The sequence below is a fragment of the Ceratina calcarata genome, unplaced genomic scaffold, assembly GCF_001652005.2.
Source record: "Ceratina calcarata isolate Rehan_Ccalc_2016 unplaced genomic scaffold, ASM165200v1 scaffold351.2, whole genome shotgun sequence".
Lineage (NCBI taxonomy): Eukaryota > Metazoa > Arthropoda > Insecta > Hymenoptera > Apidae > Ceratina > Ceratina calcarata.
The window spans coordinates 1,063,614-1,087,452 of record NW_017158043.1 but is presented as its reverse complement, the minus strand read 5'-3'; the positions used below and the strand labels follow the sequence as shown (position 1 = coordinate 1,087,452).

At 42.1% G+C, this 23,839-nt stretch overlaps 1 protein-coding gene across 6 annotated transcripts in view; it reads left to right on the top strand.

Moving 5' to 3' along the window:
- The window catches only part of Pgant9 (polypeptide N-acetylgalactosaminyltransferase 9), a 207,685-nt gene extending 183,852 nt beyond the window's left edge, over positions 1 to 23,833 (top strand). For 5 of the 6 annotated variants that reach the window (XM_026813839.1, XM_026813840.1, XM_026813838.1 and 2 more), the window contains 8 exons: positions 6,014 to 6,183; positions 7,567 to 7,880; positions 8,423 to 8,621; positions 9,092 to 9,261; positions 10,734 to 10,862; positions 15,906 to 16,016; positions 21,015 to 21,143; positions 21,331 to 23,833. In XM_026813839.1, the coding sequence (XP_026669640.1) occupies positions 6,014 to 6,183; positions 7,567 to 7,880; positions 8,423 to 8,621; positions 9,092 to 9,261; positions 10,734 to 10,862; positions 15,906 to 16,016; positions 21,015 to 21,143; positions 21,331 to 21,471 (1,363 nt within the window). In that variant the 3' untranslated portion in view covers positions 21,472 to 23,833. Of the gene's footprint in view, positions 1 to 6,013; positions 6,184 to 7,566; positions 7,881 to 8,422; positions 8,622 to 9,091; positions 9,262 to 10,733; positions 10,863 to 15,905; positions 16,017 to 16,439; positions 16,545 to 21,014; positions 21,144 to 21,330 lie in introns of all 6 variants that reach the window. The other variant, XM_026813842.1, reaches the window with a different exon arrangement.
- The last annotated feature ends 6 nt before the right edge of the window (positions 23,834 to 23,839 follow it).

Below are 23,839 nucleotides of genomic sequence, written 5' to 3'. Positions count from 1 at the left end.
GAATTGTCAGAACAGGGAGGAATTCACGGTACAATTTTGAAACACGAACGCAAATCACCGTCTCTTCAATCCTTAATCCGTCGTGAGGGAAACTTGGGTAATTTGATTACCGGGTCGCAGGCACGGTGAACCCCGTGGGCATCGCTATGTCATTTATGTATTTCCGTGGATCTGCGCTCCGTTCACGCGTACGCGTGGGCGTCACGGTTTAAGTGCGTGGATGAAATTCGCGGTACGCGAGGGCGACGAATCATCTGGTCCGGTCACTGTTCATGATTAATGCGACGTGTTTCTGGCCGGGAACAGGCGTCGCTCGACCGCGACGGCATAATCCATACACGTTAATTAAATGACGCAGACCGCGCCGCGGAGTTCCACAGGGCCGCGGGCAGAGACGTCAACGACCTGATGGTACGCAAGGTGAAATTATTTACTCGGCCGTCGGTTACTAATCACTGGACATCGCGCTGTAAACCTATCGCGCGACGCTACGTCGACTCTGCGTCCGGTCGATCTGAATTTGAACCCAACGTTTCCACCGAGAAACGAAAATACCCTGTTGTTACTTCCCGTTTATTGCACGCCTGTCTGGGTACCCAGACTGCAGATTTTTATTATAAAATCTATTTTAATTCGTCAAAGTGCAAGAATAAATTTGTTCCATAAATTTGTATCGACGCTTTTCATTGGCTCAGCCTGTATACCCAAAAACGGCGAACATAAGTACAACATATTGAAGACCTTAACAAATCTCGAATGTTTCTCAATAAAGTCCGGTAATCAGAGTCCTCGACTCGGCACCCCTCGTTCGGAGGGATGGCAGAGCTCGAGACAAGAGTCGTCAAGAGAACCGTAGCGAATTTTCCGTCGATCCCATAAACGTCTCGCCGTCCCATGAAGCTTCTCCCGTTCTAAGATTCCCGTTGACGGGAACAGAGAGAGGAAGAGGGCCCCGGCACGTCGACCGCGTGTCTCTTCCTCAAGGTCCATTAGTCGCGAATCTGCTGCGGTTCCGGGAAACCTTTCGACCCGGATGGCTGTTCAATGTCGTCGAAATGACACTGGCGAAAAGAGAAGGAAAAAGGGGACGGAGAAAGGAAAGGAAAGGCGTGCACACAGACGCGAGTAGTCGTAGTTCCAATAAGCGACTGGAAACTTGAACTGGTTCCAAACAGGAAGTAATACCGGGCTCTCCCAAGATCTGGCAGCGCGTCTCGGACAAACTGCGCGCTGTCGAAAGCAATAGTTTCGCGGCGGTTAACGAGGACCATTGTCTAGAGATGTCGATAATTATGTTAGTTCGCCGTGTGACAGCGGCGAACGCGGGATAACGAGGATACTTGCCAATGGATGGTGAGGTCTGGGGGTTGGAAGATGATTGATGGATAAATTGAAAATCTGACGATGGACATGATGGATGGGATAAAGGTTTAGGCTCTTTTCATTTACAACGTTGATTCGTTGTAAACGAAGACAAATAAGTGTTAAATGTGAAGATATTGGATCTACACTACTACTGGGGGTAATCATTATTTGCAACTGTGAACTGTGTCAAACGTGAACTGTAATTAGTAATCGCATGATTCAGGTACATTGTAAGGCATAATACCGTTAAGTTCAATTTAGAACTACGGTCGACAGAACAATATATCAGCAAATAGAGTTGATTCGATGTCGCGTTGGTGTGCTACGACCTATTACAATGATATTTCATCCTTGTAACGTTGCACAGATTCAATCTATTTCATACTGGCTGCTAATTAGGTCACTGAAATATTTCACATCTTTTTATCTACATTAATTAACCAGAAAGTAAACGCAGGCGTACAACGTATCGCTCCGAGAATATTTTCTAAAGTATTAAGAGTCTACCTTCGGGGTTGACCGGATTTCTCAAACAAAATATGAAGCACTAAAAATTTATCTTTACAAGCGCTCTTAGGCTCTGCCCGTTATTTATTCCTCTAACCCCTTCATAAAATACACGCTAGCGCGCGACTTGCGATACTTAAAAGCTTTCCAAGCTTTTCATTTTTTTCAGTGTCGCGCGGGGAAGCACTTTAATAGATAGCCACAAAAACGTTTATTATATCAATTTATCGTTGTCTCGTGTAAACCGAACGGCAATAATATTTAATACAAGGGACAATTTAAATGTCACAGAGTACGAATTTGTGTATCGCAGTTGGGAGATCTGACGCAAAATAATTGGCTCGATTTCCACGGGATACGATACAAGTGAATCCTTTGTATAAATCTTCTGTTAGTACGTAAAGTCACTCGAATGGAGATAAACGCTCTCGAAACTTCATTTCATCAGATTTTAGCATCGAGCGCAAACATCTGACGCTGGCGTTTCAAAACATTGTTGTTACATTATTATTCAAGAGGAAAAGCTGGTACACAGTGTAACGCGAGCTTTTCGAGGGTGAAAAATCTCTCGAGAGAGCGAGCGACGTGCGCGAATTCGCTGTCAATGCTTAACGCGGCTGAAGAGATTTCCGCGTGCAGAAATTGAATGCAAACGAGAACGCTTGTTAAGCGGCGCGGCGCGCGAGCCGTTTCTAGTACCCGGGCATTTAGCGACGGCGATGGCGACACCGAGCATGTTTACTCATTACTGGTAAACACAATCCATCGTGGCCGCTTTCAGAATTAAGCTACCAGGGCTTTCGCCATCAACGCCGTTCCACCGAGAAACTCGTCGATTTGACTTAGGCTCTGTATCCCTCGTGAAATATTTCACGTGGAAATTTCTACTGTTTGTACGTTCAATAATTCATTCCCAATTGTTCCTCTAGCTGATGAACGAATAAATTATTGCTTCCAAAAATCGTTTAATTATTTTCATCAAGATCGATACTCGACGATCGATATCGCTTATGGAATAAAATAACAGCGATACATTTTTAATACTGTAACACTCATAAGTTCATAATAAACGATATAACAAGTTTTTTATGCTACGATTGACTGGATTCGAAATATAAGGGAAAATGTAGATTAATTTGGGAAAACAATTTTCTAGCCGTTCTAATCGGGGCTGCGATTGACGTTGACTGTTTAACAAAGTATAATGATTAAAGTTCGCAGGCTCGACGGTTCATTTGGTTTTTTTTCGCGTGTGCTACCGGCAGGAGTACAAACGAATTCGTAACGAAACAATCAAGCAACGCGCGTACACCACCGAGAGAAACGGCCTCGCCACTGTACCGTAACTCTGATTCATTTACCAAATTTTAACGAAAGTTTACCGTGGCGACGATCGAGCTTCCTCTTCGAATTGAACAGCGGGAGAACGCAAAAATTATTAACGACTCGGTGCTCCTTTTTCCCCCTTTTAATTTTCTCTCAATTCCTCAAACGACTTCCAGTTCTCAGAATTTGAAATTAAGATGTATCGCATTCGTTCAATTGACAACACCGTTTTTAATATTCATGCTTTGATTCAATTAAATTGTTTTCGTGAAATCACGCGTTCAATGTTTCATCAAAGGTAATTATCTCTATTGTTATTTTTCCATGTGATATCAGCGACGTTCAACGTTCCTAAATATAAATGGAATTGTGCAATATAAATCAGGAACGATATTTATGGACGTGGAGCAAATAGAACGTTCGTATTTTGAATTATCCTGGCACGGCTCGGTGAGGTCCGTTGATCGGAATCAATAATCTCACGCCGTTTTTGATGACTCGTCATTGAAAGCTTGATCTGATACAAAGAATTTATTGGCCGTTTATCGTGCCGTTACTCGCTGGGAGTACGCGGACGGGATTTTTAACAAATGTTCCACTGCTCTCATAAATTGTTCCTCCCATCAGTTTCTTCCTGTTGTTTATATTTCGAGAGATAAATGCGTACACCGTCCGAAGCCGCACGGCAATTCATTACAACGGAATTGGGATTGTTATAAAATTATGATATCGTTTTAAAAGAGTATTTAGAAAGCTTCCGCTATTTAAATATTATAAGTTTCTCACTTTTATTACTTTATTCATAAACGAGCGCATCGCTCGAAATAGGAATTTTGCTCGACCGAAAGAACGAACGAAAGATGTTGTTTGTTCTTCCTGGATTTTGCTTTGAAAAAAAGAGCAAAAGTGGAACGAGTGAACGGTGGGCAAAAAATGTTTCTACCTTGATACCTTCGTTGTGGAATTTAATTGGAACGCACGATGCGAGGAAATTGCTTTTCATTGGAATGTTTGCCCAATTCGTTATTTTTTTTTTTCACACGCGCATTTCACGTCTGTGTATGTTTAGCTAAAAGATATCTTACTTTTCTCTTTATCCCGATTATTCAATACTTTCCGCGACCAATACATTTCTGTTCCTTGGTTTTCAGACTCTGCTATCCGTTCAACTAAAATCTGTATTACTTGTTTTACACAAAGATTACTGAACCTGACATGAAGATTGTTTAAAATATTAGACACAATATTGTTACTCGTATCGGCATAATTAAATTCACAATGTATTTAATAATATTGTAATATAATAGAAAAGCGTGCACCGTTTATTATTACCTTTTGAAAGGTACTTCACTGATCATTATTTGCACGTTCCCTAATTACTCGAGCACAGGGGGAAAAAATAACAGCTTCCAAAATTGCTCCATCAACTGTGACTTTAAATACATTCGCAACTAGATATCTTAAAATGAAAATTGTCAAATTCTGAGCACGCAACCGCTCGGAGCGGCTGGTGACCGCGACACGAGAGTAATTTTTGTTTTATCTGGTCACGTGAGAACGGTCGCGTGCAGAGACCGTCGTAAATTAACCCGGGTTCGTGCGTGCACGCATTCTTTTACAAGCGACGCGGGGAAATAAGTGCGGCTCGGAGTCTCACAGTCGAAACTCCTCGCTTTTGCGACTATTATGGTATCATGCAGCAGGTTGGATCAGGATGTTGTACTGATGAACTAATTGAAACGGTTGCGTCGTCTCTTTCAACAAGCACTCGTGTCACGACGTGGTCGGATAATCCGCGGATTAAATAGGAGAACGGTGGGATTGTGGCGATAGATAGACAGATAGGGGAGAACTGTGGAACACGCCCATGTTGACGGAACATTATTTTACTCACATAGACGTAAATACTATAGACATTTACAGACGTGACATATTACCTTTGCGATCGCATTTAAATACGTAATTTACGTTTCGCATTTGAACGTAAAATAAAATGAATTGAAACAGCCATTTGTTTAATAAATAAGAATATTTCGTGATGCACAAATGGAAACGATAAAGAGTTATTTGTTTAATAAACGAAGTAAAAGAGTGATTGAGGAGAGAGAGGCAGATGAGAACGATAAATAATTGCGATCAAATACATGCTCTTCGCGATGGTTAAAATTAATCGTTTGCAGAATTCATTAAACGTGCTAGGTTTATCGCTGATAGTGTGACATTTGTTTCATTTTGAAATGTCAAAGTCCAACAGAATCGATGCACTGAAAGAATAAGACACAGATTTACTAATCTTTTTTAATTTGGTCTTAGGGAAAATCAATACTAGCCGAAGTTGGCCAGGAATCATTGTCCCAAGCTATACTCATGATTCGCGGAGTGAACCGCACACGAGAATCGTGATTGTATGAAAGCGCTCTAAAGGAACCTTAGGAAACGTGTATACACCTCGTGGCCTCTTATTCTGGCAACATAGCGATTTCTAATCGCATTATCGTATTTCGCCTACCCTTATCTTCCCGCGGGTATCTCTTACCCGTAATCCGTATTTTCCGGCCGATAATGGGATTAAGATATTAACGCGGCAATTCGGATTTATGCTTGATCGGAATATTTACTTGTAAATCCTCCCTCGATATCGAAAAGGTTGTCGCAGTTAATCTTATTTCCCGTTCAATGATCCGGCTAAGAATTTCACAGTAAAGAATGATTTTACACTTCTAATTAAAATGTCTGCCCCTGGTTCTGTTTTATATAAAATACGAAATCGTCAAATACGTTTTATATATGTGAATTCTGTTTTACTTTGTTTCAGGTGTAAAGAACCTGGAAAATATTTGAAAGAGCTTCCACCCACAGCGGTGATAATCTGCTTTCACAATGAAGCCTGGTCGGTACTGCTGAGGACGGTTCATTCCGTGCTGGACAGATCGCCAGAACATCTCATACAGGAAATCATCTTGGTCGACGACTACTCTGACATGCGTAAGTAATCGTTATTGTTAGAATTTGAAATACATTTTATATGCAGCAACCTAGTAAATCATATAAATCAATTTAATGGTTAAACTAGGACCATGATTCATCGCTGTACCTAGCTGCTTGTCCGAGTAACCGTACACCTATTCTGGTTTATTCAGAGCCACGGGTGATTCGTTATCGGGCACAGTGTACGGTGGCCTCACGACGGATCGATTAATAGCGATCCATCTCTGTGATCCTTAACTCTAACGATCGGTTCAACGTCGAATGCGGTACACGCTGGCTCGATTCTCTAATAAAACCATTAACAAGTTCCATTCGATGCTGTCTTGGAAAATGCATTTGACCTTTCATTAAGCCTTTGCACTCCTATGTCGAGTGTGACTCGATATCAGTTTCTATCTCAGGAGCTCAAATCAATAGATGAAACGTGCGAAAGAAAACCAGGATTGCATCCTGGAATTTGTTTCAAGAGATATCATACACTTGAAAACTATCTCAAAACGAATATAATTCCAGTCTAATACATTCAACAATAATGATTCCTCTTATACATATAAAAAAAAAATAGGAGGTGAACCGCGTACCGTCGAACGGCAATGCATGTAGTAGCGAAAAACTGGCGTCGACTAGTTGCGCGCGTGTACTCGGAAAATACCGACAGGTTGATGCATGTCAATGATCCCTAGATGTTGATATCTCCCCATCTCTCTCCCTCCCTGGCGTTCTGATAGGATGCGACGTGGCGGTGGCGAAAAATTTGCCTGCGCCCGACGCCCGTTTTTCGACGTGAAGGAAACTTTGACGGAAGATCGATTGTCTCCTCCCTCGCTTCCTTCCACCGCACGAGCCCTGCTATTTCCGCAGGATGTGTACTCTCCCGAGCCGCTTTTCCCGCTTCCGTGTACGCTCTCGTCGAACCGTGCGACGAGTTGATAAACGATGAATCCGATTGTTGCAAGTAGGAAATGGGCTTCGCGGATTTCAAAGCATTAATGGTGCGAGGGGACAGACAGCATTAATTGTTAATCATATTTTATGATCGGCGAATTATTTGTTGTCAGATTTTATTTACATGACTGCGGTATCCTGCGGAATCCATAAACGCTCGAATCGAAAGAACAGACTTTAGTCATCATCGATCAAAGATACGGAACTGCAAAATGTCTGCGATATTAATAAATGATTTTAATTGAGTGCAGTATTTCATTTCTTATAATTTATTCGTGTGATGATTAAATATTCATTTTACCTGTTGAATGAAAAATATTTAAACAGCAATTATTAATCATCAGAGCAAACCGTATAATAATTCTGTATATTTTAATCCTGCAGCGCTCTGGTAATTCTGTATTCTGCACTATAATCGAATTGATGGTGTTGCAGCGCATCTGCAGCGTCAACTGGAAGACTACATGATGAACTACCCGAAGGTACAGATAATCAGGGCGCAAAAACGCGAGGGTCTTATCAGGGCTCGTTTGCTCGGCGCAGTGGCCGCAAAAGCCCCGGTGCTCACATATTTGGATAGCCACTGCGAGTGCACCGAGGGCTGGCTGGAGCCGTTGCTCGATCGAATCGCCCGCGATCCGACGACAGTCGTTTGCCCCGTGATCGATGTTATCGACGACACCACTCTCGAATATCACTGGAGGGATTCCGGCGGTGTGAACGTAGGCGGGTTCGATTGGAATCTGCAGGTAAGCGAAATTCCCTTTTGCTTCGCGGTAACCGCTCGCTATGTACATCGCCGCTGTGCCTCGATCGGTTAATCGCGAGTAAAATTCGTAAAATTATTCTCGGGAGGTTTGCGCCAGCGGAACCTCGCAAGCTGTTCCAGGTTTAGAATTCTGTTCACGGTGCTGCTAGACTCGCTGGAATTCAAACTCCAATAGTTACGCTTTTATACGATTCGGCACAGATTTTCATTTATACAAATAATTTCATTGAAGAAAGACAGTTCATGATTGAAGAAATCTTAAACGAAGTAGTACGAACATGTGCATTACACAGGCGGACTTGTCAGTAGTCAAGGTACCGCTATGGTCAGACATAGTCTTTTATAAAGATTTCACCGATACTTGTCAGTGAACGTGTTTGAGCTGAACTGTTTTTATTTGTACCGAAGTCTAGAAATCTCGTATACGTTAAGAAATTAGCTATTTGTATGCTCGTCGCGTGGTCGGGAAACATTTTGCGATCGTCGCAATTTCTCGACGTCGACCTTTGATTTCTGTATCAGTTCAACTGGCACGCGGTACCGGAACGGGAGAAAAAGAGGCACAAGAATCCAGCGGAGCCTGTCTGGTCACCGACGATGGCCGGAGGCCTGTTCTCGATAGATCGGGCTTTCTTCGAACGCCTCGGCACGTACGACAGCGGTTTCGATATTTGGGGCGGCGAGAATCTCGAGCTCTCTTTCAAGACGTGGATGTGCGGAGGTACGTGCAATTTCAACGCCACCATCCTACCCGCAAATCAGCTGACAGGAAAATTATTATACATATTAATCAGATGAAAAACATTTGTCGTATTCGCAAATGATTAAATAATTTCATCGTCCCAGTTCATTCGGAAACTCAATGAGAAATTAAAATAAATCTTTTAAACATTAAATACGACGAATTTATAAAAAAAAAGTAGTAATTAGCAAATTCGAATCTCGATTTGATTCACGTAACGTGTCGAATCTCTCGGGGCATCCAATCACGTTTGCCCCTGTTCACTTCTCCACTGGGGAGGGAGAAAAACCCCGGAAGGAACTTAAATCCTGGAAACAGGGGCAGTCGTGGCTCGCCTTGTAGCGAAATAAACTTGTTTCCTCACACCCCCGCCTCCCACGGTCGCAATCAGCCGTTTTCCGTGCGGGGCTAGAACGAAATTTCACGCCGGTGCGGTGGTGTGCTTCCAGGCACCCTGGAAATCGTGCCATGCTCGCACGTGGGCCACATCTTCCGGAAACGTTCGCCGTACAAGTGGCGCAGCGGCGTGAACGTGCTCAAGAGGAACAGCATAAGGCTGAGCGAAGTGTGGTTGGATGAGTACGCCAAGTACTATTACCAGAGGATAGGTCACGACAAGGTGAGTACTCGCGCTACTCAGGCTTAGTTACCTTTTTCCGCAGCATCAGACGTTACTTCCGTCTTCTCTCGTCTCATGGATCGTCAGATTTTACTCAATTAATCGTTCAGAGCTGTCTCAGAAATAAGAGTTTACGTCAATCTCTGTGAATGTCTGCATGAATTTATTTCCTTTGTATTTGTTTTTCCGATCGTGCAGTTTTTCATTGAAACGTATGTGTACCTCGTGATTTTTCGCGTACAGAATAGAATCGTCCGGAACTAAAATTCTATGGACTCGTCCTCTCGTGACTCGTGAACCATCCAATTGTAACGATCCACGAGACCTCGAACAATTACGCGGACAAATTTCTTCTAATCTCTCTTGTAATCTCACAATTATGAAAAGAGCTGGAAACCTTTTAATCCCAGGCAATAATTCTCCGCCTGTTATTACCGAGCTATTCAACGATCGTGCCACCCTTCCATGGACCATTAAAACAGTCGTGGATTGTATTTTCGCAGTCAGGAAACCAAGCTTTCCATCTTTTACACCGTTCACTTAATTCCTCGCCGCTTCGTTCCGTGACACGAACGATAAAAGTGTCATTAAGGGGCCTTACCAGTGTGAAATTTAAAAAAAATCGATTTTTTTTGCATTTCATTCAACGTCGTTCAACAATAGAGCTCGTCTAGTTTAAGAGTTTAACTTAATTCGACGTTCTCTGAGAACGCATCGATCTAGTTTTATTTATTTATAAAATCATGTCGAGAAACTGGTATAAGGACTGAATTATTCAGGCGTCCTCTTATAACCGGGAAACTTGTTTTTCTGTTTACGTGAGATTTTATTGGTCGTGTCAGAGCGCGTGCTGGGTCTAGTGTCGCGATAAGGAACGGACGATGGCTGGGCTCAATGATGGAGAGCACCGTGGAACCGAGACTCGTCATAAAAACCGAGCTATAAACGCGTAAAGCACTCTTAAAGATCGCTCGCGTGTCCTGCCGTTTCCTCGGACGCTTCTTTCATTCCCCGCGATCTATCCTCCGTCCTGGCAGCTTGTCCCGTGACCAAGCAAAATGCGTTCGAGCGTGTGGAACGATCGGATAAAAGTAAATCGTTGTCCACATATACCCCGACGTAAAGCTACTACTTTTATTCGCGACTTTCCAGCAGCACGTCCTCGCGCCAGAATGGGCTTCGCTCGAAGGCTCAGCTTATTGACACTGCGTTACATGTTCGACGACGCGTTTAAAAGACGAATCGTATCTTTGAAAATTGTGTATGTACGTGAATTATTTTGTTAATAAACGTAACCCGCACATTCCTCGTTCCTCGTTTCTTCTACTTCCTCTCACGTTTTATACATTTGCGTTCCCTGCCCTTTTCTCAGTCTCGAAATCTGCTCTCGGAAACGATTTGAAGATCCCCCGACACTCTCCCTTCCCGCCGTTGTCTCGAATTTCCGGGTTGACGATTCGCAATTTTCGCAGGGTAACTACGGGGACGTATCGGATCGGAAGGCGCTGAGAAAGAAGCTCGGCTGCAAATCGTTCAAATGGTATCTCGACAACGTTTACCCGGAACTGTTCATACCCGGCGAGGCAGTAGCTTCCGGCGAGGTAAGGATTTGCGCTTGTGCGTGCGGTATCTCCTCTTTTCCAGGCTTCCAAGCAGCAGCAGCAACAGCAGCAGGAGACGGAATCGACGGAGCCACTCGTTACTTTAACGAACACGTTACTTTGATCCATCAAGGTGTTGAGTTACTCGGAGGCTCCGCTCTTCTTTCGCGGGAGAGCCGACGAATAAATGGACCGGAGAGAACGTTCTCTTTTTTTCTCCCTTTCCCTTTTCCCTTTTCTCACGAAAACCGTGTTACGGTCTTCTGACGTGTGAGCGTTCACAGATGCGAGCAAGCGTCGAGTGTTGCGAGAGTGTTTTTTCACCTCTACTCGCTACTACTAATCGAGATCTCCTCACCACCGTCTAACACGTAATGAATGAATAAAATCGTGGCTTCGCGTATCGCAAACGTCGCCTCGAATTATGCATAATAGAAGAAGTTCAATCGCGGAGAACGACAGATGTCAAAGTGGCGACGTTGAAAACAATGCGTTCGATCGAGAAACAATCGCTGCCGGGATCGAAGCGAGGACTTCCGATCATCGGAAATCGATCGACTTGTTGAATTCTTGGTTTACACCGTGTCGGTGGTAGTCATCGAGCGGATAATAGAGGGCGAATCGAGTGTTGCTCCAGGCGGAGACGTTTCGCCAGTTCCGTTGCCTCTCTCTCTCTCAATGTTCGATTTCGATTTGCCAATTAAAGTCGCCTCTGAAAGCTTATAACTCCCGGCCATTTGTACTTCGAACCGCTCAAGCTAGGAGTAAACTGTTTGACAAGATAGACGGTATTGTAGAAACTGCTAAGAGGCGTTATCTGGTTTTATTTTTCTTTAATTTCATGGTATAGGTACAGCATTCTTACAAATGTACATTGAATGTGTTCATTATTAGTCTACAAGTCGCTGTTTTCATTACGTTAGGCAGGAACAATAAGTGCATCAATGTATATGATAAGAAAAGAGATTTAAGTGATACTAGTCGATCTATGGTCATACGCCTGGGAGAAAAGGCAGAAGTAGCAGTGATCTATCTATTGTCAGACATCTGTATTATCTGGAACTGTTTCCAAATACAATTCCAAGGCAAACAATGTTCGAATCGCATAGATACTAGTAACTGGACGTCCGGTTTTGTGTACCGAAGACGTAGGATGGCGGAAACCACGGGATTCGCTTTGCAGGATTGACAGTGCATTAATTCAGTTTCCACGCGAAGGACGGGAAGCGGAGGAAAAAGGGGGGGTGAGGGCGATCAATCACGTCTCGATTTATATACGACGCGTTACGACGCCACCGTCCCCTCTGTTTCCCTGCATTCGTAATTGCGAAACGATTGTCGTGGCTTGTCGCGCTCGTTACCGATAATCTCATGGCTCGCTTCTCCTATGGGTCAGTACATTCCCTCTCTCTCTCTGCCTTTCTACTGGGAAACGTATTTGATCAATGCTACTCGCATGCTCCGGGTTGCCCTCTGTTATCAAACAGCTACCGAACCTCGTATCTGTTTTCGATCTCGTGGAATATATGATTTTCTGCTCGGCGATGCGATTCCTTATGGAAAAGTAAATGAAATTTATTCTGTCGCGTATTAAATACATTTTCTTCAGAACTGTTTCTCTGAAATCTGTGTCGGGCATCTAACAGGTCTAAGTGACAGTGTATTGTGCAAATATTGGTCGACAGAAAGTCGATCCTGCTATCTCGTAATCTCATGGATACTCGCAGTAGTTTTAGTTCTTTCCCCGTGTACGTTCGTAGATCCACGATAAAGTCACGCTATCTAACGTCGGATTAAAGACTTTCTGCTTTTACGTAAATAAATTGCGGTGTCACGCAACCCGGATATTTCACGATTTACTCCTATATCTACGCGTGTCCTGTTTCGGCTACCTAATTACTGTACTTTATGCATTCGTGAGGAAGTCAGACGCGCGAGAAATGTTAAGAGAAAATCTACTGGACAAAAGTTAAAATTCGTGTGATAATAATCTGCAGTCTGTCAGGTTGCCGGTTAATAGAGCAGAAATTGTAAATTTTTCGAACAATTCTTTCTCGATTTTCGAAACGGCGAATGCAGTTGAATGTGAAACGTTTCGTGCCCGTGTTTCATAAATTTTTTGCCGGCCGATGAGTTAGTGGAATAATCTTTGAAATCAGAAATACGATCCGGGTTTCGCCTTTCCGGTCCGGTCATAATTTTCCGCTTCAATTTCCCGTTGCGCGAACGCGCTGCGTCAGCGACAGGGTCACGCGTTTACCTCGCGAAACTTAAAAACTCGTTTGAGAGTAAACACGGAAAATGAAACGGCGCTGAGTAATGTTTCCCGAAAGTTCCCCCGGCTTCGTTGGAAACTTTCGTCGGTCGGCCTTATTCCTCGATATCAAACTTCTGCGTCTTCGTCTTTATGAATTTATACGATTAATCATCCTCCTCTGTACGTACGTAAATCGAATAATTATCTGAGACACAAAGATGCGATGTTCCTTTTTACGTACAAAAATGAGAGATGAATAAAACATGAGGCAACGGAATCGATGGTGTTTCAGATGATTGATACGTGAAATCTGCGTAGCAATTACCCTGTTACAGCATAGTGAGAAGATCAATGCTTTCGAACCGTGATTGATTGACGTTCCAGAAAGATGCCTCAATCTCTTGCGATTTAAACAGGCTTTCTTCTGACGTTCTTCCAACAAGATCGAGTAGAAATCAATTATTCATATCATTTCACATACTTTGTACATTTATGCATCGAGAGATATCATAGAAATCGTATAGATCGACAAATAGGTTTCTTGGGTTTCGACCGTCTGTTCGAAGCCGGAATGCATTTTGCCATATTTTTTTCTTGACGCCGTTCGTTGGAGAAATTCTTACGGCCGGGTAAACAGTGGAAGAAGAACGAAGAGGTGGTGGTTGTGGCGGCGGTGGAAAAAGGAGAAGCGCGTAAAGGATTGCCGGACATTTTCGCGAAGAAGCATTTCGCGCGGACCGCGTTTTGGAATGCAGTTCGCGCTGCATGCGAAATAACAATTTCATCCGCGCCGCCTCCGTGGAACGTACGTTTTTGCAATATACCAGCAGTCTTCCAGCCGGCCTTGTTTTATTTCTGTTTAATGTTTTTTCTTTCCCGAGGTCCGGTTAAATCACGCCGTCTCGTCTGGAAAATAAAGAGATACGTGGATTTATGCTTCATATTTAAGTTTCGCATACGAATTTTTGAGTCCGCGTAAATCTCCCCCTCCCGCGAATTTGATAAATGTCGGTGCTGGCCAATTTACGAGTGCCGTGGAACAGCAACCAGAAAAATTCTGTTCAAAGTTATGCCCTCGATTGTACATATCCCTGAAGTCTACAGGACGTACGAACCTGATTTCAGGATTTTATTAGAACTGAGCGCAGCTGTAAAATGTATTTCGATTTAACTTTCGCGACACTCGATCGACTCGCATAATAATCACTTCGCAAACGACGAGATCTACCGTCTCGTCGTGTCTCATTTTTTAAATTGACAGCCAGTCTTACTTGTCAGAAAAATCCGTCTATTAATTATTTAGTTCGGTGCACTCTCGTTTATAAACGAGCCCTTCAGAAAGAAAATCACTCGTGAAAGAAAGGAGCCTCCGAGAACTCCTCCCTGATAAAGCAGGAAGACAGGACGTTGCGGAATTTTATCGGAGCCGGCCGAACGTCGCCAATAAATCAGTAGTTTTTATTCTAGCCAGCCGCCATCGTCGGAGACGACGACGACCGACCGACGAAAAGGATGAAAGGGGATGAAGATGCTCGCTCGCTCGCGTTGAAACTGCAACGACCACAGAATTCTTGCATGCAGCGAAATCAGGACTGCTGACCGGGCTCCGTGACTGAATGCACCCGTTGCATGAAGACGCGTACATGCACACCCGGGGCCGCGTCCGTGCACGTAGCCTCCTCCACCACACGCGTGCAAACACCAAAGAGTATGTCCCACATACTCCCCTCGTGTTCGTACCTGCATCGCGTATACACACGCATCCGCGTATTATGGATACATATGGAGACGTATTATGTATGCGCGTCACATACGTATTGTGTATACGTACTCGTATGTATCAGGGCGTATGTGTGTGTGTTCGACATACGTGCACGGATGGGTCTATTTTCGCGAACAAAACCGGAGCTCGGCTCATTTTCGATTTGTTGCCGTCTGGCTGAAAAATGGAAGAGAGTCGCTCTCTGTTGCCCAGTCTGCTCTTTTCGTTCGCGCACTGTGCAACTGTTCTGCGGTCGATGCGACGGGCTGAAGACGAGTCAGCGACGAGTTGATACGCGTTTCGTTCGCGGGATCTTAATTGATGGAATCAGTGGGCTCGGTTTAAAGTTAAAGCAAATGCTCCCAGCTTTCTGAATGCTCAAAGAGACTTGAAACGAGGAAAAGAACGATTTGAAAAATTACATCTTGTGTACCATCTAATTATTTTAACGCCTTGTATTTAATCAAGGTAACTTTGTAATCACTATTCCGCGTAATTGAGATCCCTGCTGCGTCCAATGTATCACCATAAAATTGGAAGATATTTAGCACCCATGCCCATGGAACACCAGGAGAGGAAAATACGTGCAACTGTACAGGAAAAAAATATTTCCCGGCCATTGGAAGATTTTACGAGCGTTTTAATCCAATTACAACTTCGCCCTCCACTGATTTGCGCGTTTTTATTTTTCTAGCCGCGGAAGTGCTGCAAAAAACTTGCTGGCTTTAAGTATTAGCTGCCGGTGCGCGAACACGGAGAGAAATAACGTTTTGCGAAAATATTTTTGATGGGAAATCATTTCCTGAACGAAAAATATTTTTGCTTATGAGAATATTTTCGCTCGATTTTTCACGTTTATCACAGTTTCGAAATTGATTCACGGTCCTGTCTGTCTAAAAAGAAAGAAGCACCCTATCCTGGTGCAACAAACTTTTTCTCGCTGTTCGCCCAACCGAGATATTTAACAAACGTATCGAATCTAACGGTACTAATGCGTGACGTGATTGCGCTAACTAATGAACAGGTTCGTAATCTTGGAGAAGGCGGTAACACCTGTCTGGATTCACCGGCACGCAAGGCAGACTTGCACAAACCAGCTGGACTTTACCCCTGCCATCGACAGGGCGGAAATCAGGTACAAATAGAGACGGAGACACGACCGAATCCATGGCAGACTTATTTCAGTCCTTTATTTCGCTGTCAGCTTGTTCTCGTGTGCTCATTTTGTTCGAAACGAAAACTCGACCTTCTTTTACAGATGTTTCCATTACCTTTCCGTCATCTCTTAATTCTCTGATTCGATCGACACGAAAGAAAATCGATTTTTCGTTTCAAAAACGACGCTAACCCTTTAACACCGTATCCTGCATGCTCATTGTCAGTCATACTTCTAGGCTTCTGTGAATATTCGTGCGGCTTCTTTCATCTCGTCACGATATAAGCACTGAACAGGTGCAACGTTAAGCGTAAGATAGGATGAACGAGACGATTCGTTCTCTCGGTTAACTGTTAGAGAAATCGGTGGTAATCGTTTGGAAATTTGTTGCTCTCGCTGCAGATTAGGCACCTCGTTAGCAGCATATGTATAGACTCGCCAGGAAAACCCGAAGACCTGCACCAGCCAGTGGGTTTATATCCCTGTCACCGCCAGGGCGGCAATCAGGTATTCAAAATTCGCTGGAATGAACGAAAATAGCAGTTCTAAGATAATTGCGGGGCACGTGGTACTCTAATCGCCTGTTACGTTATTTTATCCTAAGTTTAAAATTGGCGAATTTATTTTCCCATGCTGGATCCTTGATGGTGATGGGGTATTTAATCTACTTGCTCGTAGCACGTTAACGAGATAGAACAAATGAAATAAAGTGCAATAATAAATAACAATTTCGTTCCTTATTTCTCCCAAATTAAACAGAATGTATGAAAATTTTATTCAATATGAATTACGGCGAGAACATATTGTTGTTACAGAGTAATCGTAAATATTATTTATAGTACGTTAGTTTGTTTTCCGATTTTATTTTTTTATTGGGAGCGTTTTAATAATCTGTTCATGCACTGGACGCGTATTACGAGCGATAACGGTTCCGTGACTTATAATGAAGAAATATTACAGGGATTGTCATGCAACATTTAATTGTACCCGCTTGTACATAATCACTGATTTTCCATTCGCTGCTGTGTGATTACATAATAACAAGAAATTACAAATTATTTCCTCTACATGTTTTTGTTCCCTGTCCCCTTCCTTTCAATGTAAAAAAAATATAACAAAACGTAAACTCCTCAACGAAATTTAAAGCCTGTTTTCCAATTTACTGTACATCGTCGCGCATCACCGAAGTTTCCATTGAGTACGTGTGAACTGTTCACGAATTTCTCTGATGGGATAAGTCGAACGAGCGATGGTCCCGCGATAATCTGTCCGGAACAAGTATATCGCGTAGGAATAAAAAGGGACCATTAACCGACAACGCGTATACCATTTAACTTGCACGCTAACTCGGTGCTAAGCTCGACCCATTTCGCTGCAATTAGTAACGTCGCTAATCTGGCGCAGCTGCCCATCAATCTTCGACTTCCTCTCTCTCTCTCTCTCTCTCTCTCTCTCTCTATCTCTCTCTCTGTTACCACTGTCTCTCCTCGAGTGAGGAGCCAAACTAACTTTCTCTCGGCTATCTGCTGTCATCATTTTTAGCTTCGCGTGCCATCGTCTCGAATTAATCTTCCACTTCGCAGCAACCACTGTATACGCAAGCTGTGTGTAACGCCCGTTAGATAAGAGCTAGTTCACTCGACTATGATGTGTCTTTTAACACCGATTTCATCAACACCGCTCGCTTCGGTGTTCATTACTTAAAACGTATTAATCAAGTATACTGATTTTTGTTACGTATACTATACTTATTTGTATTCAGTTTTTCTATAAATATAATAATATAGCATATTTCTATCTTTACTGCGCACGCTCGTATAGATGAAAAATGATTAAAGAAGCAGAGATTCACTCAGGAACAATGATTTCTATGTCGGATCAGAATAGACGAAAATCACGCGTACATCCCAAACGTCGTTTCGTAACAAAGGTGCCTAAATCGTAGCCCAGGGCTAGTTTAACAGCCGCGGCAATCAAAAACACAATCAGTCGCCGCTCGCTTGACTCCTATAAAGCACCGCTTTAATTTAGCGATTTGCCCTAGCGATTAAACCGCGGTTTCATGGTAATTACGTTCTCAACAGACGGGCTCGCTGTCTCTCTTTGTCCGGCGCAGCCCATTTCCCTATTCAATGTTTATTGATGTTTTCGACTTTGATGATTCGTCGTGCCTTCGTACCACGTGACAGAATATTCTGTATATATTTATCAAATGAGTTTTGTAATTTGACGACACAACAGAGATTAAATCTCCTAATTGAATTACTTTTATATAATATAATGAATTCGTTTTATTGAAATAAAATTATTACGAAATTGGAAATATAAATGGGGTGGAGGACGGTGGGCGATTGAATTAGTAGAATCCCGAATTAACGTTGGCAGGGGGCTGAGAATAGCAAATGAGGGAATTATGATCGCGGAGAAATATTGTGCAAAGGAGTCAAGATAGAGAATTCGCGAAATTGCATACTAATGAATTAAATTTATTAATGAGGGGTACCGAGAAAGGAGTTTCAATTAATTAAACGAATATGCTTGCTCGGATAAATTTTCGTATGTGCGCTACAATATCGGGGAGTATACGTCGCAGTTCGGATATAATATCGGACTGATATAAATACGAATTAGTAGAAGTTTAATCGGTACAGGTCTTTTAATTAGATGATCGATTTAATTAATCGAATTATTAATTGCAGAAAATTTGTTTAATTTAAACAGTTGTTACCAGGGACTTCGTAATGTACAATTGACACATGAAAAGTAGATTATGATCAAGCGAAACTAAGTTACTAACTGAATACGATTAAAGCCAACCAATTTCTGATAATTTTATAGTGGCTAATTCTGAAATCAGTTGACAGCTCATTCGTTTTTAGATCACGCTATAATTTCGATTCCCGATTTAGTCGCTTTACAAGTTTCATATTTTTATCGACTTGTACAATAATCGATGGAATTATTAATATTTATTTATGAATTTAGCGTCGCGGACTAAGGTAGTATTTAGCTGACCATTGAATTTTTTGCGTATCCAAATAAAAGTTGCATTTTGCGAGAACATGGGAGAAGTCGTCGATTACAGGGGACATTATTAATTTGCAAGATTCGAGAGAGGATGCAAATCGTTTCGGGGTACGGTGATATTTTTGCGTAACGGAAGTCGTTGGGGCGGGAAATTACCGAAATTATCGTCGCAGGTACCTGTCCCTAGAGCTGGCTTACAATGGCCTGATACGTTCCACGTTCCGTTCAGACGGATATAGATAGTACTAATGCTTGGTTGTTAACACGCGGTAACTGGTGCATGGCGTTAATCCTCGCTTTTCATTATCCCGAATCCCCGCCGCTCTCGAGTCTATCGTTGCACGACAGGGGATGAAAACCTTTGAATTTTCGACAACGATGGTTCTGACAGCGTGGTTACAACCGTGTAACGATTTGAATATGCCAACGTTTTTCCCTGACCCTTTGCGATGTTAACGAGTCCTCTGTTACATTCAAAAGCTCGTAAACTGATAAGATTTTACTGAATTCCCAAGTTATTCATTTTACGGTACAATTAATTTTGCGTTATTAACTCTGTGAAATTGATCAAATATCGTCCATTAAATATAAAAAGCTAATACCTCGCGTTGTAATTATCGGAGTATCAAATCATTTCAGAATTCCTATTAGAATTGCATTTCACTGTACAATCGTTAATCGATTTTTCTTTAACATCAAATCACGCAATCACCTTATCATTCTGCGAAAGACCTAATTTATTACTGTTTTGAAATATACAAATAAAGGCTTAACAAAATTTATTCTCGTAACGAGCAGCCACGATTTCATGAGACAATCTCAGATTCGATTGTCATCTACAGACAGATCGGAGCAATTTCTGAAACCACTGGGCCACATTATCGATGATCGACATTCATTATCACAGAAATCCAATCTTGATAGAATTTCGTTACTGAACTCGCTTCTTCGTCAAAATGAAGCGCTTCCACGTACCGACAAATATTAGTTGAATTATTCTGTATTTCCTCTGAATATGATTTCGAAGATAATTATATGCGAACCAATTTTATTTAGTTATTCCAGGATCTCTCTTATGCAATTATTTTATTATTAATTAAAATCACGGGCGAATGAAATTCTATACAAGACAGCTTAAGATTATATTAATATTCCATGAAGTTTGATGAAATTTTAATAACTTCCCAAGGTACATAAAAAGATTAACTAGCTATTACAAATGAAAATTTGAATTCGCTAAACTGTTTAAGTGATTTGACGAAGTCTTTCGTCATTTCCATAGAAAAGTTTCGCTACTCGGTGCGTGCGGAACTTGGAAAATTTTAATCGCTCCCGGAAACTTTTTCTCAATGAACAATCCTTTTGCTGTTCAGATTATAAAGTTGCTCCGTCTGTTAAAACTGGTTGCATTCGTTCGTAAGAAATAAATATTTCGACGTCATAATAAATGAATTAGTTACACAATTTTTACACTGTCGAAGAAAGCTGAGTTCATTCGTCTAAGGATCGAAAACAAAAAGTAGTACAAGATATCCGGACATTGCTCCTTTCTTTACAGTTAAAAGCACTTCAGACATTAAAATGAACCTAAATTAAAGAAAAAAATGATCCACTTTCCATGAATCTGGAGATCGCATCGAATAATCAGTAAAAATATAAGCCCAAGTGATACAAATCAGTCATAAGTCAGACATTCTCTAAATCACTGTTCTTGCGACAATTTTCAAAAAAATTTCACCGATGTCACCAAAAACGAGTCCACTCAGTTCCTTTAGATTAATAACTACGTGTATTTATGACCACGACAATTTTTCGTACGATTATTCGGCTCGTTTGGCACGTCCCCGGTAGATTTCGACGGATGCGTGGCTGCGGCTGTCAGAATCATCGGTCACAGGCAAACGTTGTAGGTCAAAATCCACGAGCATTAATCTTGATCGTTTGTCACAGTACTGGATGTTGAGCAAGACCGGTGAGATCCGCCGAGACGAGTCGTGCTTGGATTACAGCGGTACCGACGTGATCCTCTATCCTTGTCACGGCAGCAAAGGGAATCAGCAATGGATTTATAATCCACAGGTACGACGCTCGTTATAAACAATTCCGAATTTCAGCGCATGTTTGCCAATTTAGAAGTTAACTTCGTTAAAATAAAGAGTTCAGTATAATTGCCATTAGACGCTCTTTCACGTTTATCGAACGGATTCTGTACGAACCGAACATTCTCCATTAGTGAAATTAATATTAATCATGGTTTTATTTCCAGACGAAGCAGATCAGACACGGTAGCAGCGACAAGTGTCTGGCGATAACAGAGAGTAAGCAACGTTTGGTGATGGAGGAGTGTTCCCCGACGGCGGCGAGGCAAAGGTGGTCGTTCGAAAACTACGACCCGTCGAAGCTGTGATATCGCGCCTTTTCGCGTCGTCAGTCGAAGAGCCTCGGCAGGTCGTTCGACCGTGCCGGGGTTTGGGTGTCCGTTCAACGTTACTCCGTCGCGAAGACTCGTTTCGGCAGATAGACGCCGTGGATTGAGGCCCAGGGCGCCTCGGGACGATCTATTGGGCGTGAGGAACGCAGACCGGAGAATTCGTTAGGGAGAGAACGGAGAAAAGAAACACGTACCAACGTCGGCTGCAATCTCTAACTGTTAAGACGGACGAAGTGCAATAGAAACGTTTTAAAGGGGATCGAGAGAGGAATCGTGTTCCTTGGATAAGCTGTAACCGGTGCACAATGAGGGAAGAGCGATCTAGTATCGAGGGACGCTTTCCGCTGGCATTGAAAAATTGACATCCCTTCCTGATAATGTTAACTTTAAGTAATGCTATTTTTACATCTTATGATCACAATTTTTAACATTTGGTAGTTCACCGTTTTTTACATACATTTTATCCGAGTACTTAGGAATATCCTCTGTCAGTAGACGTGAATCTGCGATTTTATATTGTAACGATTTGACTGCAAATTTTTAAAATCATCATCAATGACAAAATGCATATCACGTTTAATCGATCAAAGGGAATCTTTATTAAAATGACTCCTGACATGTTTCATTTTGTATAAAAAATTGCAGTCTATCCGCGTCAATGAGAGCGGAAAGCGTGGTTCGAAAGAGAGGTTGGTACGTTTATTTCATTTAGAACGGATGAGCGCGTCGCGCCGATCTCTGCGCGAGGCTTGATCGTCCCTTTCGTGTAGGAGTTATTTCAATCGAACGATTCTAACGAGTTAAGTCAGAAAAGACGTGGTACTTCAGTTTCAAAAACGAATCGTTGATTATAGATAAGAGTCCATTCGAGGGAAACCAATTGGATCATTATAATTAAATCTGATGTCTTAATGTTTTATATACCAAACATATCACGTATAACTGCTTGTGCAAGTTACAAATCGATATTTGAAAAAATTTTACTTCTTCCAAAGATTCTTCCTGGATCGAAAAATTCTCCCATTGTATATAATTGACGAATTGTTCGAATGTATCGAGGCAATCAAAGTCACTAATCGACGATTCGTGAATGGCCCTTCGCTCCTCGGCGCTTGTAGCATCTCACATTCCAATTTGGACGCGAGCCAACGGTTCCAAATTCTTCTCCCTCTAATTAATTTAGCTGATAGATAGCGTTGAGAAAACAAGAGGAACGAACGAGTACACCTAAGTACGGTGGACACATTCCGATTACGGTGTAGGAAAAAGACTTTTGTACATTCGTGTAAAGTATCTTGATGCCAGTTTAGATACCGCCTAATGTAAGTTTTCCGAGTGCATGTGCGAGAGTAAATCAGTGTGCCGTGAGTTCTCTGAGATTCGTCTGAAACCCTTTGGCGTCTTAAAGATTCCGATTTACTTCTATTACATACAGCGAAGTTACATATTCATTCCAAAAGGAACTCATATCTCTTTTACATAGAAACATCCTACGAACATATCATACATTATTTTATATATTTAGGACATATAAAAAAGACGTTACCGGCGACGCCGAAGGGTTAATCGAGATTCCATGAAAGAGCGCAATTTCTAGGTGTCTATGCGTGCCAACGAAATCGTAGAATACTACGAGGAACATTGAACAATACATGTATTCTGATGCAAACGCGATCGATTCCATCAAAGATCATCGGACCCATCCTCTTTCGAAAGCTCATAGAACGAAGAAAGTACATCGATCCGAGATCATGGACCGATTGCCATTCAAACAACGGCACGATCGTGTCGCGTATTTAAATATTCCATAATTCGAAGTTCGAGCACGAACGCAGACGGGATGTAAGGAACAAACAACGGATAATCGATGGACCCGAATGGCAACGAGCGTTCGATCGATTTCGAAAATGTTTGCGCCACTTTGCGAATCGATTATCAAATGTTCCCCCCTCGATGAACTACTGAACGAGATCGAGAATCACAGATCCTATCAATGATCGAGCAAATCAGAGGGAATACGTATACATATATATATGAATATAAATATAGATTTAAGACGATGTAAAAAAAAGTTGATCGACAATGCTGATGAACGGACGAATGGAATTCAACGAGAACGTTTATACAGATAGAAGATACGTATATTATAAATATATATATATATATATTATATGACATTTTCTACATTTGGTAAGGATGTTGCATATCGTACGAATCGAGGATGGTAAACGAAATAAGAGATGTAATATCGGACAGCCGAGCAACGCATGCTCGCCCATTAATTAATGTAACGTCGAACGTGCCTTATTTCCTGTATATATACACATATGAATATTATCATTAT